General features: G+C 38.7%; 1 protein-coding gene across 3 annotated transcripts in view; it reads right to left on the minus strand.

The window, feature by feature from the left end:
* Positions 1 to 1,172: 1,172 nt before the first annotated feature.
* LOC130566769 (ephrin type-A receptor 7-like) overlaps positions 1,173 to 18,102 on the minus strand; it is a 98,401-nt gene continuing 81,471 nt past the window's right edge. For 2 of the 3 annotated variants that reach the window (XM_057354506.1, XM_057354505.1), the window contains 9 exons: positions 15,597 to 15,652; positions 12,238 to 12,363; positions 11,827 to 12,012; positions 7,549 to 7,610; positions 7,262 to 7,465; positions 6,232 to 6,384; positions 4,816 to 5,006; positions 3,101 to 3,265; positions 1,173 to 3,025 (listed from right to left, as the gene is read on the minus strand). In XM_057354506.1, the coding sequence (XP_057210489.1) occupies positions 2,911 to 3,025; positions 3,101 to 3,265; positions 4,816 to 5,006; positions 6,232 to 6,384; positions 7,262 to 7,465; positions 7,549 to 7,610; positions 11,827 to 12,012; positions 12,238 to 12,363; positions 15,597 to 15,652 (1,258 nt within the window). In that variant the 3' untranslated portion in view covers positions 1,173 to 2,910. The remainder of the gene's footprint in view (positions 3,026 to 3,100; positions 3,266 to 4,815; positions 5,007 to 6,231; positions 6,385 to 7,261; positions 7,466 to 7,548; positions 7,611 to 11,826; positions 12,013 to 12,237; positions 12,364 to 15,596; positions 15,653 to 18,102) is intronic. The other variant, XR_008964520.1, reaches the window with a different exon arrangement.

Genomic DNA, 18,102 nt, shown 5'->3' on the forward strand with positions numbered 1-18,102 from the left:
ATTCCACTATTGCACACACATTTATTACACAGAGTATTTAGTTTATTTACATCAGAAGTATCTGTAATTAAATTACTGAAAAAATAAGAGTAATGCCTTACTTTACTTTTTCAAGGGAAAAGTAATTAAATTACAGTAACTAATTACTTAGTAACTAGTTACACCCAACACTGCTGCTTTATCACTTAACTATACACACAGCTAGACGTCTCTATTCTCAGCGAATGAACTGCATCTACAGAGTTTGCACCTTGAGAGATGGCGCATTCCCAGAAGCCCCACTTCACTTTGTTCGTTCACACTTGCTCCCGATCCGGATTAATTTCCCAAATCCGATTTGAGGTCTGGTACTCTAACAGCCGGGATCAAACTTTTGTGTAAGGAAACTTTCCCCTTCACACCAGCTTAGAGGTGCATCCGTCGCCTCCTGCTGAACGGTCTTTTAATCTGAACACAAAAACGTGTAAGCAGTCTCTTGTGCACGCGCGCACACACAGTTGCATCTTGCTTTCTCACTGCTGGAAGTTGAAGTATTAACTGCTTTATTTTTGTCAGAACATTCATTCCGTCCTTTTCACACTTTCTGCTTTTCACGGTTATTATTTCGATGTGTTGTTTTTTTAGCAGGAGAGCACCAAACAGCTCAAAATATTGTCTGGATTGGAATGTTTCTGTTCGGCTACTCTGAAGATCAAAACATTTTACTGCACATCTATTTGATTTTAATATGGTAACTGATTGCTGTTTATTTTATGAAGTGTTTGCTTTTTAAATGCGTCAAGTACAAACCTTATTCAACCCTTTCCCAGCGTCTAAAATCATCACAAAGACAAATCGCACCATGGGAGGTAAATGAAGATCAGATCTCAGAAACATTTTTTGACAGAGATGACAGTCTGCTTCAGATTTCAAGTAGTCAAAGGTGCTCCCAATTCTCTCACTCTCATAGGAAAATAATCCTTATAAAAAAATCCTTTTGGTAAAAAAAATCAAGAGCAGCGAATTGTGTTTTTGCTTCCTGCTGTTTTTCAGGAGGTTGAACTGACAGGAAACGCTTGATTGCCTCGACATTGATTACACATGATTAAAATAGACTGTTTATATGAATTCAGGCAGGTACGCTTGAAACCAGGAGACCGCAAGCAAACACAATAAAGCCGACGGTACCTGTATTGTATTTTTTTAATAACATGTTTCAGTATTGCAACAGCCATCTGTTTTTCTACCAGGTAAAAATCATGAAAAATTTCAACCGAAAGGAAAAACGAAAAGAAAGACACTTTATTCGTCACTACTCGCCTAATTCAAACAATAATCGTTTAAACACAGTGAAAGGATCACATTATTATTCAAACAAATTATAAAAATAGATTGCATTTTCAAATACATATTTACAGTATCAAACAGAGATCAGAATGATACACACAATGCAAAGGGGGACTCCGGTCTTATTTTGTAAAGGGTTGTTCAACAGTGCAGAACAGTTTGTTGTTTAGATTTCGAAGTGATTATTCATTTGGGTTCGTTGTGTTTTAAAATGATACGTCTCAGATAATTATGAATATGTGGTAGTCACGTAAGCGCTCTTTATATCTGTGTCTATCAAACACTCACAGTAAAAAATGTGATGCGATCACTCACAACATTCTTTATAATTGCTCATGTCCTGAAAAAAGAACAAACGTATATGAATTACGGTTTGTTTTGTACTTTTCTATTTTGTAACACAATCCTTTTGTGCACCATGGTCTTTGTTGCGTTTTGAACCGATCCGTTTATATGATAAAATGTGAACGTTTCAGCACACAGAATCTCAGTCTCCCACAGACTATAGTTCCCAACGCACACATCACACAAAAATGCAAAAGTCCAAATCCAATAACACTAGCACATTCAGAACTTTCTTTTCAAAGAAGAACCACTTCCGTCGTACACAATGGCAACATCCAGTAATACACACATCCGAGTGTATCCAACAGCCGTCACTGCAGCGCATAATAAATGTCTGTAAGCGTGTGTATGCGCGACACGGCCACCCGTTCACAGACGACCCTTAAAAGTGCAGGCAAAATAAAATGACACAAACAAGATCGAGAAGCATTTTGATGAAATCACAGCAAATGTGACCAGATTTCGTGCGCTGTTTCCCGAGGCGTGAAATTTCTGCATTCAAATTTCAGATGAATTCCAGTAAGCTTCTGTAAACACATAAATAAATTCTCTAATAAATATGGTACAAGATAAAGTAAGTCATGGATACCGCAGTGCAAACATTGTCTATAGTTAAGACAGAACGAGAACGATAAACACAACACAGAATATAGATTTTAGATGACACTAAATAAAACTCTGAAATTCGAAAACAGTTTACGTGGCGAAAGCAAGTGGAAGAAAAACAGATGTAAGAATCAAATGCACAGATGGGATTTACAACGTTTTAAGATTTTTTATCGGTTGACTTGTTTTCTGAAGATACAGACAGATCTTCTCCTTGTCTGAGGAGCTGAAGGTCCAAGATTTGGTGGCATGCTTTTGGTCGAGTCCACAACATGGTCAGTGGCTACAAAGCACGAGTTCTTAAAATAAATTTAAGAGCCTCCGAGTCCTACAAAAAAAGGACAAAGCTTGAGGGGCAGCGGATGAAGCAGGTGAAATCAGCACATAGGTTATTTGAAAGAAAATCCTCTGTGATATTGTTTCGTCGTTGGTTTGTGAAAAAAAAACATGTTTGCCCAAAGCGAAGATCAAGAAACCTAAAAATGAAAAGATTAGGAAGAAAACTGCCATTGCAGTGACTAAGTTATCACCTCCTGACCGCTGAACGGCCTTCTGGGTAATTACGGGAACAGACGTCCACGTGTCTTTCCTCTTTAAACCCGGTAACGTCCAGTTCGAGCGTGTGTGCGTTTGTCAGACCTGTACTCCTCGACCGTGCATCTGAATAACCTGTGCCCTAAGAGTCTGTATGGCAGTCAGGATCTGTTTCTGGTGCTCCAGAGAGGTGATGCCCAGACTCAACACGTCCCTGAAAAACAACAGAGCTGGTTAGACCCAAACCGAGAAACCCAGATAGTATCAATCCCACAATGCAATCACTCACTGAACGGTCATGCGGGCCACTGACTCCAGATAGCAGTATCCAGCAGCTGTGAAGTTGTCTTTGTAGCGGCCCATGTCTACAGCTTCTAACCATTCTCCAATGGAACTAAAGGAAGGGAAGGAGGGGAGAGTTCGGTCTGCTAGTGATACGGAGGAACCCAGAGTCCTGGAGGAACAGACAGAGACATAACGGATTTCGTAAAAAGTTAACCATGGTAAATGCGGTAATACCATATAGTACTCAGAGTTTTTTCTGGCACAAAATGAGGCGGAGGTTGTGCCATCCTGATCTTGTACATTCACGTACTACCTTACCTTTAAGTGGCTTTGAAATATTAAAAGTTCTAATAAAATGACAATTATTAAGTTATATAAAACTATTAAAAATATTAAGTTTGATTCAAACAAACATGTTTTTTAATCAAATAAAGCTTTTCTATCATTTTCAACTAACTTTTCAGCCCACAATAGCCAACTGAATTAAAGGTGCAGTTTGTAAAAACCGCCGCTAGAGGGCGCACGATCAAAACAACAATGCTGTAGCTTGATGACGCTGTGAAGGAGCGTGGAATGATGGGATCTGTTGTCTTCAACTCCATCGCTGATGGCCATCAATCAGACGGGAACGAGGAATCATGTTAGCAGATGAGGTAAAGTTTTATAAATGTTGCGAATAATTGTGGTCCATAAATAAGTGACTGCTCGAAACAAGCTAGTGGCTTGCTAGACGCTAGCCACGACTTCCGCATTTGTCCACGACACTGTTGTCATGCGGTTTCTACGTCAGTAAAGGTGGTAACAAAGGGTAACGCGGATATGACGCCATTGACAGGCGACTGCACAGCCCCGTGTCATTGTTTAGAATGGCGATTTTCTCACGATTTACAAGTAGTTGGAAACATTTCAGATACTCAGCTGAACAAAATATATAACACTAGCCTAGTGGTTTTTGGATATTTTACTGCAAAATTGTTACAAACTGCACCTTTAACCAGTCTTACTAAATGTGCAAAGCGCATTCACATCTTGCATTCTCTGTGGTTCACTTTAAATGATTCAATGAGCTCTTATATTCGTTAGTGACTGAATCGGTAAATGAATCGGTTCAAATGAGTCATTCGTGTGCAAGTCGTTCTGAACGCAATGTGCGTTCATAATGGCGAACTCGCTGTGTATAGTTTACGCTGATTCACAGTCCAACTGCACAGCTGAAGACATTACAATGATGGACGTTATGTTAATTTAAGATATTTTAAGAAATGAAATGTACTTGGATGCAAAACAAACAGCCGTGAAACACAGCTAGTTCTTGTTCTGCAACTCTTTTATGCGCCTCGGTGTGCTGATAGCGAAACAGTGCCTCCACTGTGGCGTAATGCCGCAACTGCAGTTACAAATTACAGTCTGTTAAATGCACGCAACATTTCTTGTAAAGACACCCGACATCATTCTGGCTAGAGTCTGAGGCGGCCCGACATTTGACGGAGGCGGCCGCCTCCAATTTCTCTATGCAGGAAAAACCCATTGTAAGTGACACAGTATTTGAGGACGTCCAAGGATCCAATCACAAATAAACACACACATTGCTGTACACACCTGGCAGTAACACCAGTCTTTGTGTTTCCTGTCACCCCTTGTGATTAGATTGAGACATTACAAAGGAGGTGGAACATCACGAGCACAATGGCATGATGGGAAATGTATCAGTCTCGGTACCTGCGTCCCAGTGTGGATGACCCAATGTTATCCGGGCTCCTGATGGTCTTGCTGAGAGCGCTGTGGATCTGTGTGAATGTGGGTCTCTCCGTCCTCTCCTTCTGCCAGCAGTCCAACATGAGCTGGTGCAAAGATGGCGGGCAGTTCACGGGTGCGGGTAACCGGAACCCGTCCTCTATCGCTTTAATTACCTGTGATGTACAAGTAAAGGTGAAGATGTACATTTGAAGGTGAAGAAAATTAGGAATTAGGAAAAAAAGGAATTATTTACAGCGTTTTTCAGCAAATACCAAAATACAGTATATGCAATAAACATCATTTATTTATCCTCATGTCGATCAAAACCTGTATGACCTTTATTCCTTGAACACAAAAGAAGATATTCTGAGACATGTCTCAGTGGCTTTGTGTCCATACAATGGAAGTCAAAGGGGACCAGTTTGGTTACCAACATTCATGAAAATATCTTATTTTGTGTTCTGCAGAAGAAAGTCAGTCATACAGGTTTGGAATGACAAGAGGGTGAATAAATGATGAAAGAATTTTCATTTTTGATACATGATTATTGAAAGGGCATATACCGCAGCTGTAACAAAAAATCAAATGCGCATTATATAATTTGGATTATGCGCTTTTTAGAAACGTTTTTATGAAACTACATTATTTCTGTCATGACGTCCTTCCTCTGTGTTTATTTCTGGGCTACAGGATCTTTGCGGCAGGAGTGAAAGGAAGACCACACGCCGCGTGACTTCTGAGTCTGATTGGTCACAGGGCTAAAGTGGACTTGAAGTCTAAACGCGTGCACACATACACACACACTTTCTATCCGAGGCTTTTTAAAACACCCCTTGCTTTAGCCGCTTTTAAATTTATATATGAATGAAAGACTCCCCACTTCACACAGCAAAATCCCACCCTACCAACAGAGAAAGGAAGCTAGAAAGAATAATCGCACAAAAAAAGAGGTTTGAAAGAGAAGAAAAATGTGACCGTTTAATGGAGAAAGCGAGTAAACAGTTGTGAAGCAAAACTCAAGGCTAAATGTACAGTAAACTAGACAGGAAATGGGATATTAAAGATACAGTTCATCTAAAGCTAAAAACTAAAAACTTGACTCACCCTCAAGTTGTCTTGTAACCAAACAGTTCTAGGCCGCCATTGACTATACCATAGTAGAAAAACATTACAATTGTAGTCAAAATTTCCCCAGAACTGTTTGCTTTCCTACTCTCTTCAAAATATCTTCTTTTGTGTTTAACAGAACAGAAATGTATTAATCAATTTTTCCTACTATGGTACTCAATGGTGGTTAAGAATGGTTTATAAAGATTTGGAACAACTTGAGGTAGACAGAGTAAATGCAGACAGAATTTTCATTTTTGTGTGAACTGTCCCTTTAAGAGATAGACATACGTCTTGGTTGCCCATGTCCCAGTACGGCCTCTCTCCGAAGGACATGACTTCCCACATGACGATACCGAAGCTCCACACATCCGAGGCCGAGCTGTACCGATGGTACTGAATGGCCTCTGGGGCCGTCCACAATACAGAACTCTTCCCCCTGTGCTGAAAGAGTAAAAGAGACCTTTTTATGTCATGTAATGAACTACAAACTGTTCATCCAGAAACTTGCATTATGGTTCCAGAAGCTACAGTATATATAGCCAGATTGTGAATATAGTCACAATATATTATGTATACCTTCACCTTTAGCTGTATTCACAGTATCACTTGTTCACACATTCACAGTATCACACATCACGTTTTTCACGCAGGGGGACCGAGCCCTCAAGATGACGTAAAATGGTTTAAATTGAGACAAAAAAGCAATAAGTAACATAAAACAAATATCAACATCAAGATATTTCTTAGTTTTTAGTTATTTTGATACAAAATATACTTCTTTATAACAATATACATCAGAATATTATATTACTTAGAAATTTGTTGTGGAAAATGAGTCCAAAATGTTGAGAACCACTAAATTAAAATATACATTTTGTGACGGTAACATAACATTAAAAACAGACGTTACAAACAGCAGTGCAGATATGATCAATAAAACAGATCTATTTTACAATTGACAAAATCGTGGGGCTTAAATACAATTATCTGACCTTGACATGAAAAAATGTACTTACTCTTTTCCTTTCCTGAAAATGAAGTAATACAATGGTATGAGCACACTGTGTGTGTGAGGGACGGATGCATTGTGCCGTCTAGTATCCCAACAACTCCCACATTCATCTTATCATAACAGAAGCATGAAGGAGTCCTTTAAACACACCGCACATTCAGCTGAGCCGTCAGGAAAAACATAAAAGTTTGATGGAAACTAGATAAGAGCTGCGCTTTGACTTTTCAAGAAATGTGCTGACTACCATCGGCTCCTCACACTCATTCCGAATCATTTCAGAGTGCTGCATTATGGTACAATACTCACTAGAGTGCTGTAGACGGCCTCTATCTTGTCATCCTGGAAAGGTCTGAATCCCGATACTTTACACACCAGGTTGCTGTTCACCAGGACCTTGTGAGCTGCCAGCCGGCGATGGATGAAGCCCATTTCTGTAAGATACTTCATCCCAGATGCCACACCGCTCAACAGTTCCACCAGCTGGAGAACGGTCAACTGACCTTCATGTTGCTATAAACAAATATAAAAGATGTTGGATTGTGGGCGGGGCTAAGAAACCGTCAAAATGTCCTGTAAATCCATACTTTTCTTACCCGCAGAAAAGAGTCAAGTGTCCCGTTGGTCATACTCTCCACCACGATCATCATCGTGTTGCCTGAAACAAAACACACACATATGCCGCAACTAACCAATCAGAAACAAGTATTCCAATAACGCCCGTTATGTACAGTATGTGCACTTCCTGTTTCAGACAGTGAGTGATCGAAACATGCCCAAAGTGAGACAAGGGACGGATGCTCCATTAGAGAGGCGGGTAGCAGCAAATCCCCAGGTATTACAGAAAAGAGAAAGAGAGAGAGATGGATCCCTCTATCACATACACTGACACCAACAATCTGGAGCATTCAACGGACAACCCAATCAATCTGGTCAATCTAGCATCGCCAGCTCCATCACACCCCCTGCGGGGAGGAGCAGACACGCCTGACCAACCCCAATCAGAGGACCTCCTACCGGGCTCTCAACTCGGGTCCTTTGGAGCTGCAGGGGGTCTGACAGGTGGATGGAGGTGCGGGATGAAGAGGACCGTGGTGGGTGTGAGACTTTCAGGAGATAAACAGCAGCAAAAAAAATGGAGATTTGCAGGTGGAGGAAGTGAAGTCGAGGAGAAAGATTAGAGTCATTAAAGGGGGCTTGCTGTGATTTGGCCACCAATTACTCCAACCTGAACATCTGCTACTGTGCTCGCTGAGCGCACGCACACACACACACACGCACGGGCTAATTCAATCAGGAAAAAAAGCAATTCATTCTTCTCTCTAAAATGCCAGTGAGCACATCAGCTCCTGCCCTCCATTTTAAGACAACACAATTAGAACAAGAACCAATTTTGCTTTGTTGAAGAATCACCACATACATTTAAATGAGGCACGGGGACATTCAGTGGGGTCATATTATCAACCCAAACCGGATTTTCTCTTGCTCTTTTGTAATATGCTTGTTGTAACTTACATAAGCAATTCAATTAAGATATGAAAAGGTATAGAATTTTTTTAAATCTTTTAGCCCAGTGTATGTCTGTTCGATAGAACTTCAGTACATGCGGTGACCAACTGTAAATATGTGGAATATTCCTCACATTATTTATCAAAAAATGTGTTTAATAAAAAGATCAAATCCGTTTTAAAACATGCAGTTAAGCAATTTCATGTAAATGTCAAATTTATCATTAAAAACTGTTTTTACCTTACTGATATGTCAGATGTCAATATTTGGTGGTTTAAAATACATGCTAGGTCTCCTTTAAAGCATTTCTTTATGGTCAGGTAAGTGCCGCTTTCTGAACTGTCACATCCGCAACAGAGAACTGTCACATAATAAGATGTTTTTCCCATAAAAATGAGAACAGAAAAATGAAAATTAAACAAATACTGTTTGTTCTATTAAGAGACAACTCTTCTCAAATTGTTGGTTATTACTGCTTCAAGGTTGTGCATTTTAATTCACAGAATTCTTACAAAAAACATTGTCCTTTCTCAAAAACGTCAGTGCTTTCTAGTGACAACCGTAACATGCATATTTCCCTCGTTTTAAAGCGGCAGTCCGCAAGTTTTTTGGAGTAAAAATTAGCTAAAACCAATTATTGAGCAAGTACATGAAAGCACGGTGTTTAAAACTGTGTCACTACCCTTGCTGGATTCACCACTGAACGCTTGTAATAATGGTTTGTAATTTGCCCTGTCGGGTCGACATTCCCAGAGATCCTTATATGGTGTCTTTCGTCTATGCATCATTTTGTCACATTCGTACACAGAACGAAGAGGATCCGGCTGCTAGCCAGCGCGTGGATGCTGCGAGTGACAGGCGGTTTATAGCGTGTACTCACAACTGCTGGGTAGGATTTCATACAACGTTTAGTATTATTTATGGCGGCGTTTAGTACTTTTACTTTTAAACGCCAAGCAGTGTTGACATCTGGGGATTCATCATTTGTGAAAAACAAGAAAGAACGAACTGAAGACGGTTTACAAAGAAACAGGGAATGTGATCGGACTCGTGCGAAAATGAATATTGGCAAGGCATTTCAAAGGTGGCGGGTACTCCGTGATCTGAAAGGATTGTAAACGGATGCAGACATCGCTTTATTTCTTCTGAACAGGTAAGACACATTTTTAATATTTCAATAAATAACACAAAAACCGTAGTGCACTTGTTGTGTTAATATAGACGGGTACAGTTTCATCGGTTGTTCTTTCTCTCTTTATGTTCGTTATGATAAATGTAATTTAAGACCTATTCGCCCGGGATAGTATTATCTGGGGACCTCGTGTGATTTAGAAATGACCTCCCCACATCTGTATTTCATTAGCACGGACAAGTGAAGCCCGTGATTTTACTCAAATGTACGGACTTATATCCCAGATATGATGACGAGGCTTTGCATATAGTATATATAGTTGTATGATGTACAGCGATGTATGACCGTGCCTGTCAGCATTTGAGGGCGTTCAGGGATCTTCGCGTTCAGGGATCTTCTGTCTGGTTCGCGTTACGGGAGTTTCCATGAGAAATAACAAAATGACCCAGCACCCGAAATAATATCAAAACACTTCAACACAGCCTCCATTTGCGCTATTTGTGTCTGTTTATGTTCTTATTTGTTTCGTGTTATATCATCTGCCATGTTATCTGCGTTTATTCTGCGCTACTGATGTACAGTGAAGACTCGTCCGCGCAGTTGAGCAGTGCCGAATCACAACTCACGTAAAGAAATATCTCCTCACATCACCTGCAGTAGCAATTTACAAACTGAGATGGCGACAAAGAGGCCAATCCTACGGACTGCCGCTTTAAGGCTGTCTAAGACTTTTGCTCAGATTTTGCCAAGATTTTCTTTCTGGACTTGTTGCAGAAATTATGCGCTAGTCTGCAGATTCTATCACGTAGTGTGTGATGCCCTGTTTTTCTCTGCAAACTTTCAAAAAGTCTGCAAATGTGTGATGTCTAGTTTTTTTTAAATCTGTTCAGATTTTTAAAGTCGTGTAGTGTATTCCAGCCTTTAAACAGAAAACACATAAAATAATCTTTCTTTGATGTCTGGACTCCATAATCAGAGGCTTAGAAAAATGTAAAGAAATTGTTCAATATATTGGTACCGACTGTATTTTCTGAGAATTTGTTTTGACTGCAAATGTCAAACCCATAACGTTAGAATTGCTAAGTTTCTGAAAGATGGTGCTGTGTGTGACTAAAAGACCTGCATTGTTTGTCAATAATATGCAAGTAAATAAACAGCAAAATGATTCCACTTTAATAAAGACAGAAACATATTTTTATTATAAAAAAATTCAATTTCACGGCCAGTAAGCAATATTTTCAGTGGGTACATTTTTGCAATTTACCTACTATTGGCAGGTGTAGCAACAAAGTAATTTAAGACTCTGATAATGGAGTTGAACTTTTTCGAATGAGACTTTTGTCATTGTGCAGTCTAACATACACAACCTCAATCCTGTCATGCATTTCTATCATCCGCCACAACTACAATCAATGCAAAGACAAAAATTCCAGCTGTACTTCAGCACTAATACACAAAGTCCCGAACTAATATAAGTGCTGCTATTCCTTTAATTCAGCAAATCTGTTCTCTGTCTCCTGCCGCCTCCGGTCTCACTCCACATCACCTTCATCATCCCTACGGCAAGAGCACCGTAGGCAAATCCATCTGGCCATTTTATCTCCAGGAACATCACATCGATCGATCAAAAGATGGATCTGTTCTCCTAACTCCACACTTCGGTACCTCCGGCCAAATTCCCTCCCGTCACGCTGTGGACTGGAAGTTCTTGGATTCATTTAATCCTGATTCTTCTCCCTCCGTCCTTTAAGAAGGTGATAACATCTAAACCTCCTCGTTCTCTTTGATCTTCTATCTCTAACGGCCATTCGTCCTACAGGTATCGACTCTTCCTTTCTCTTTCCGCTCTTATGAGGATCGTCCCATTTATTCAGAGGTTCAGTTCCCAATAAACTGTCCGATCAATGGCATATCATTCTCTTTTCTATTACTGCAGTGGGACATCCCGCTCTTCCTTCCTTATCTTTTTTCAATAGAGGGACGTACCATCCATTCTGTCCTTCTGAATCTATTCAAGTTGAGGGTCCTCAAATCCCTTATTCCTTTCGATCTTTGCCTTTCCCTATTCCGTGAGCAATGGTCCAATCACCACGCAGCATTTATTTTCTACAGCGGGACGTCCCATACATCTCTACTTCTTTCTTTTTTCTTTGCTTTCCATTCTTTACCTTTTTCTACATTGTTTGAATTGGCACGAATGCAAGCATTTTTGTCTTTCTTTGTCTTTACTGACCTCTGGTAATGACTCCCTCCAGACGTACAATGTTGGCGTGATCGAACTGTCCCAGAATTCCTGCTTCGCTGAGGAACGAGCGTCTCTGTTTTTCCGAGCAGCCTGCCCGAAGCGTCTTTATGGCCACGGGTAATTCGCGTTTGCTGGGCAGTTTCAAGCAACCCCAACATACCTCGCCAAAGTCTCCTGCAGGGCCAAGTTACATACTTAAGACATAAAATAATAAGATTGCAACAATATTGGTTATCGTTTAAAGGAATAGTTCACACAAAATTGCAGGAATAATTTACACAAAAGTTATACATTTAAAGATAATCTTATCAAAGACATGGAGGTGTGTGACAGAATGTTCATTTTTGAGTAAACTCTAATACTTAATAGAAGATTCTGAATTTGCAGGATTTCTGGTACCTGTATGGACTATCCTCTCTATCTTAATGCTGGAGATGTCCAGTTCTTTGGCAAAGGCGTGGATAGCTTGGAGCAAATCTTCACATGTTTCCGGGTCAATGTACGTCCTTCTGGTTGGGATTTTAACTACAAAAAAGTATATAATTAGCGGTGTGAAAATGAAATCTTGCCATGGTTTTGACCTCATGACTAACGAAACAACATGAGCAACACAAGCAATTCATGCATATACTATGTCCAAAACCGCGGACTTGTTCACTCATTCATTATTCAATACATACTGTAACAAATGTCAGTTCACTATATGAGGAAAGACAAGAGTGATTGCAAAAATCAATAATTTAAAAAGTGATTTAAGTCTGAAGCGATGAGTTTCTAAACAAATACTCTACAATATAAAAGCTAGTCATTCAGATAAACATGAATCATTTTGTATTAAAGCTTCACTTAAATAACAACTATTTGTTCAGTAATATGCATCTTGTATTATATTCTTGTGTTGCGGCTGGTCTCTCTGAAATGTGCTTACCGCTCATCATCGACCCGAGCCAAACCAGAGGCTTAACTTCACATTCTCATAACAACTTATTGATCGGAAGCTCACATACATACACACATACTTAAAACTACAATTACAAAACAAATTAAAGGTCCTTCATTCCATCATGAGAGCGGGGCTCAAGATCGAAGACCTCTTCATCGGGAATGAGGCTTTTGTATCGTATTCCACATGTACCGCCTATACCACAGTGATTTCCAGCTCATTTCCTCATTCCTATTCAAGTTGGTTTTAACAGATTCACAGATTTCACCACCTCAGAATAACCAAGGGGCTTTTTATAAATAAAGACAGAAGATAATTCCCAGGATTCCAAACAGACAAGCACATATAGTTATTTAAATGAGGAGATACCGTAAACCAGAATGTGTTGTTTTCATACAAAGCTATATTTATAACTAGTACTATAGAGTTTAACCCCATTCCAAACCCTCAGTAAACTTGATCAATTTCGACTAGATTTGAACAAAATTTGAAAAGAAAATATTATTTACTTATCTATTAATTCATCTTTTTCATGGGGACATTACTGAGGTTTTGGCAGATTTAGTTAACTTCCGGGAACAATTTTGTCTCCAAACTACAGTACTTAGTTAATCCCCAAACATACATTTGAGTCTGAAGCATTAAATCCACAAATAAATTCACAGTCGGCCAGTTTTACACACACAAATAAAGCAGGCCTCAGAGACTTTATAATGACAACTAACCACTGATCCCTACCAGTGTTTCTAGGTCATCCAAAAACACGGCAGTAAAATAAGAACGTGCAAGAAAATAGGGTGTGCTATCAGAAGTTGTGTAAAAGATGGAAGAACAAATTTGTAAAACAAAGGGTGGTGGGAGACAGATATCCCGCACAATGGGTCACCACAGAACGGAGCCCAGACCAAGGAGAGAGAGAGAGAGAGAGAGAGAGAGAGAGAGAGAGAGAGCAAGGAGAGACTTTTACATGACTTTTATTAATCTATAACATTTTTTGCTTTAAAAGACAATAAGAATCTTTACTTAGAATTAAAAAAAATAATAATAAATTAAATTAATTTCTTCATAAATTCATTAAAAGACATTTAGATAAAAACTTTAGTTCCCATCAGAGAGAGAGAGAGAGAGAGAGAGAGAGAGAGAGAAAATAAGTCGGGAAGGAATTACTGCTCATAATCAGTGATGATGCTGTTAAGATTTATTTTGCAAGTACAATTTCTTTGTGACAGAATAATTTTTCTTGTTAAAAGCAAAAGTTAAACTCTATATTTATATTGTTCTCATTATTTTTAATTGAAGTTTTGTTGCCAGAAAGTAAAGGACCTGTGATAAATGCTTTGTTTTCTGTGTGAATGGGTCTGACTTATGCCAAGACAGCAGAACAATAAACATTATTTATTTGGTTTTGCCTTCATAAAGAAAATGACACACAATTTTGTTGTATTTCATTAATTACTATCTGTCTTCAGAATTCTTCGTATTTCATTATTCATATATTCCTTATTTGCCTAATGTAATTTATTCTATATATTCGACTTGCATCTTATTTGCTCATATATTTATAATATTATTTGACTCCATAATCTATATCAATGTTTAACATTCATCTTGACAATGGCGTTAATGTAATTTATCTATATATTCTCCTTTCATCTTATTTGCTCATATATTTTTTTATATTATTTTACTTTATGGTCTATATTAACATTTATCTTGACAATGCCTTACAAAATACTTTATTGTGTCTCACATGTCAGAATTACGATCAAGGTTCCCTTAAAAGGACTTTCTACCTTGGACACATGAGATTACACATTTGCATTTTTGTGGGAGTTCTTTTTAGAAAAAGAAGATTTGCATTACAACAGTTTGTTCAGGAATATGACAAAAAAAAATCACAACAAAAATATTAAATATTACATGCATTACAAAGTGAAAGATATAAACGGATCTTCCATGCATCTTCATAGCAGTCTTTGCCTATGTGTGATGTAGTGTCTATTCTGGCATAATGTGCATGGCAAATGCATTTGCATGTTAAATGCAATAGATCACGATCGCAGTGAGTTAATGAAGACGAGCGAATGTAGGTCTCAGCATCTGTCAGACTGCATTCACATATGGATACACTGTAAATAAGTTAGACGTGATGTGTGTGCGTGTCATCAGCGTTCATTGTTTGAGCAGATTTAATGCCTCAGCAGCACGACTGCTCCGCACAGACGCTCATTACTCACAAAACCTACTGCTGCTCTGGCAAACACACACATATCACATGCGAGCACATACGCACACATGCATATTAATGCTAACACATCTGGCCGGAGTTCAGAGAGGTTTGAGGGAAAATGGCAAAAAAAAGAAAGATAACTAGATGTACTGAACACTAAACGTTGTATTTGAATATTTTTTTTGTCACAGAGATGATGAAGACGACACAGGAAATCTTGGGTAGAGAGAGGAAATGGAACTAGACTGGACTAGACTTGGCTGGCACTCCCCTTCCCCCATTCTTCCCACTTTCTCATCATCACAGAAGACTACTGGAGCATGTTAATGGACGGCAGCATTAGGCCGGCTGGTGTTAAGGCACGCATACGGACTTAGACGTTAATGCAGTGCCTCTTTAAACTTCCTTAATCTCTCTTTTTTCACTGATCACTATTCTGGATTCGTTTTTTCCCTTTCCCTCCATCCTAATCTCTCCGCCTGTGACAGGCCATGTCCATTACTGCCTTCTGAAATGAAGCCCACAGTCAGACTGATTTGTGGAATCGATGCACATGTGTGTGCGGAAACACGTAGTTATACTCACACTGGAAGTAAAGATCATCGTCTCCCTCCTGACTGGCCTTACTGTAGCCACACTGTCTGTGAGGAAAAACACACACAAAGGACGTGTCATGAAAAACAAACCACCAGAAAACACCTTTGAGGAAAATACAAATCGCTACCAGCTGTAGGGAAACAGCCCTTAAAGTGGCAATCTGTTATCTTTTTGCTATCTAAAGGAATACTCCACCCCAAAAAATGTCTTTGTTCGGTTGAACACAAATAAAGATATTTGGTAGAATGTTAGCACCTGACAATTCATGGGGCATCATTGTCTACCATGGTATAAAGAATTAAAATGGTAGTCAAAGGTGCCCTATAACTGTTTGCTTTCCTATATTCCTCAAAATATATTTTCTGTTCAACAGAACAAAAAAATGATATATATAATTTTTGTTTACTATTGTAGTCAATGAATTGTCAGTTGCCAACATTCTTTCAAATATCTTTATTTGTGTTCAAACGATCAAAGACATTTATAAAGGTTTGGACAACTTGAGGGTTGAATTTTCATTTTTGGGTGGAGTATCCCTACAAATTGCTTCACAAAAAATCTGCTAAATGTCTAAATGTAAATGTGCTTACTCTCGCGAATAGAGAAATTTTTAAACACTGACGTTTTAATGAAGTTTTTAATGAACACTGACATTTTTTATGAACTCAATAATTAAATTTTGTCATTTTATCAACGGAAGTTACAGATTTGAGCATTAAAGTGACAAATCTCATTAAAATTATTTATGAACGAGTCAACACTGCTGCTCTAAACAAAATCAACATGGTCAGAAAATGCTTAAAATATAACAATTATATCCCTTGAGATAAAAAAATGATTTTAGATTTTCTGGTAACACTTTAGTTTTTTAACACTTATTCTGGACCAATTATCACTATTAACTAGTTGCTTATTAGCATGCCTATTATTAGCATATTGGCTGTTTACTAGTAATTATAAAGCACATATTCCGCATGACAACATTCTATATCCTTAAACCGACCTTATAACTATTAATAAGCAACAAATTAGGAGTTTATTGAGGCAAATATGTTTTGTTAATAGAATTGAACCTTAAAATAAAGTGTGACCACAATTTTATACCTATTTTCAATAAAAGTTGATATACAATAAACTCACACATTTTTCAAAAATTTGGCAGGAACAATGTACAACGTGAAACTCCCAGCATGCCCAAAAATCACATTTTCACTCTCATCCCAACACAACGTCTACAGTATTTTGAATGTAATTGAGCTATTTTTACATATAGGCGGTTTCAAAGCAACAACATAAACACATTACTGCGATTTTGTGGCCCGAACTTAACTTCCGGTACACATCCGCAAAAATAGAATCTCTGCAGATTTTTTCTGATAACAAGCAAAAGTAAATTATAGCTAGCAAGTAAAAAGTATGACTAGCCAGTATTATTTTGGGTGACCAGCAGATGAAACGTTACTAGGCTAAACTTAAATGTGACAAATTTACACGACCCATTTAACAAATAGTTTTTATTAAATAAAATTAATATACAATAAAATTCAGCAAATTGTTCATTTAATACAATTATCATACAATAAAATATGAATATAAATTAAATTAAATACAAATAGTTATATGATTAGCCACTAGCCAGACTGATCAACAAACACAGACCGGAAGATAACTTTAAGCCAGGCAGGTGCGGCCGATGACATCATCTATAACAGTATAGAAAATATAATAGTTTCTGACCTTTCTGACCTGCAATACTTATTTTAAAATTCACCCAACAAAGCCCATTCAGTAAATTACAGATAAACATGAAAATGATTTTCATTGTAGCTTAATGAAACTTTATAGAGTTTATGAGGGCTGTCGTGAGATGAACAAAGGCTTTTACACAGGCCAATGCACGTGTGCTACTCTATTTACAGGACCATATGCATTTCAAGGTACTCTAGGGGTCGGAGGGATTCTGAGCAGATATGAGGTTTTAGCTCAGATCTGTAGTTCACAGTAGGGAAATGCTGTAGTGTGATGGTTAACCGCTGCCCTGACAAAGCTGTAGCGGCAGTGCGAGAAAAATCGGGCTTCTGTGGGATCTGATGGTATTTGGACGATTTTACGTTTTGGATTAGCATGTCATAGAGACACTGGGGAAAGGCATGCGCCACGGGAGGGATTACAGACACACACACAAGCACACACACACACAGCAGAATCGCTCAAAAGGATGTTGAAGTTTCGTACGCTCCAGGATATTTGCCGGAGCATATGCAGTACTAAGGAAAGGACTAACTCACTAAATAAAAGTCAGACTTGACTTCAGTGTGTGTGTGTGCGTGTGTGTTGGCAGGCATCTCATTACAGCGATCAGAACATCCACAATCTACTCTAAAAAGGCGATGAGCACAGGCATCGACTGACTGACTACTACAAAGACGACAGGGCAGAGAGGGACATGCAGGCGCACGCACATTCGGTGTCTCCTGGGTCTCGGGTTTGAGCT

The sequence above is a fragment of the Triplophysa rosa genome, linkage group LG16 (genome assembly GCF_024868665.1).
Source record: "Triplophysa rosa linkage group LG16, Trosa_1v2, whole genome shotgun sequence".
In the NCBI taxonomy this organism is placed as follows: Eukaryota; Metazoa; Chordata; class Actinopteri; order Cypriniformes; family Nemacheilidae; genus Triplophysa; species Triplophysa rosa.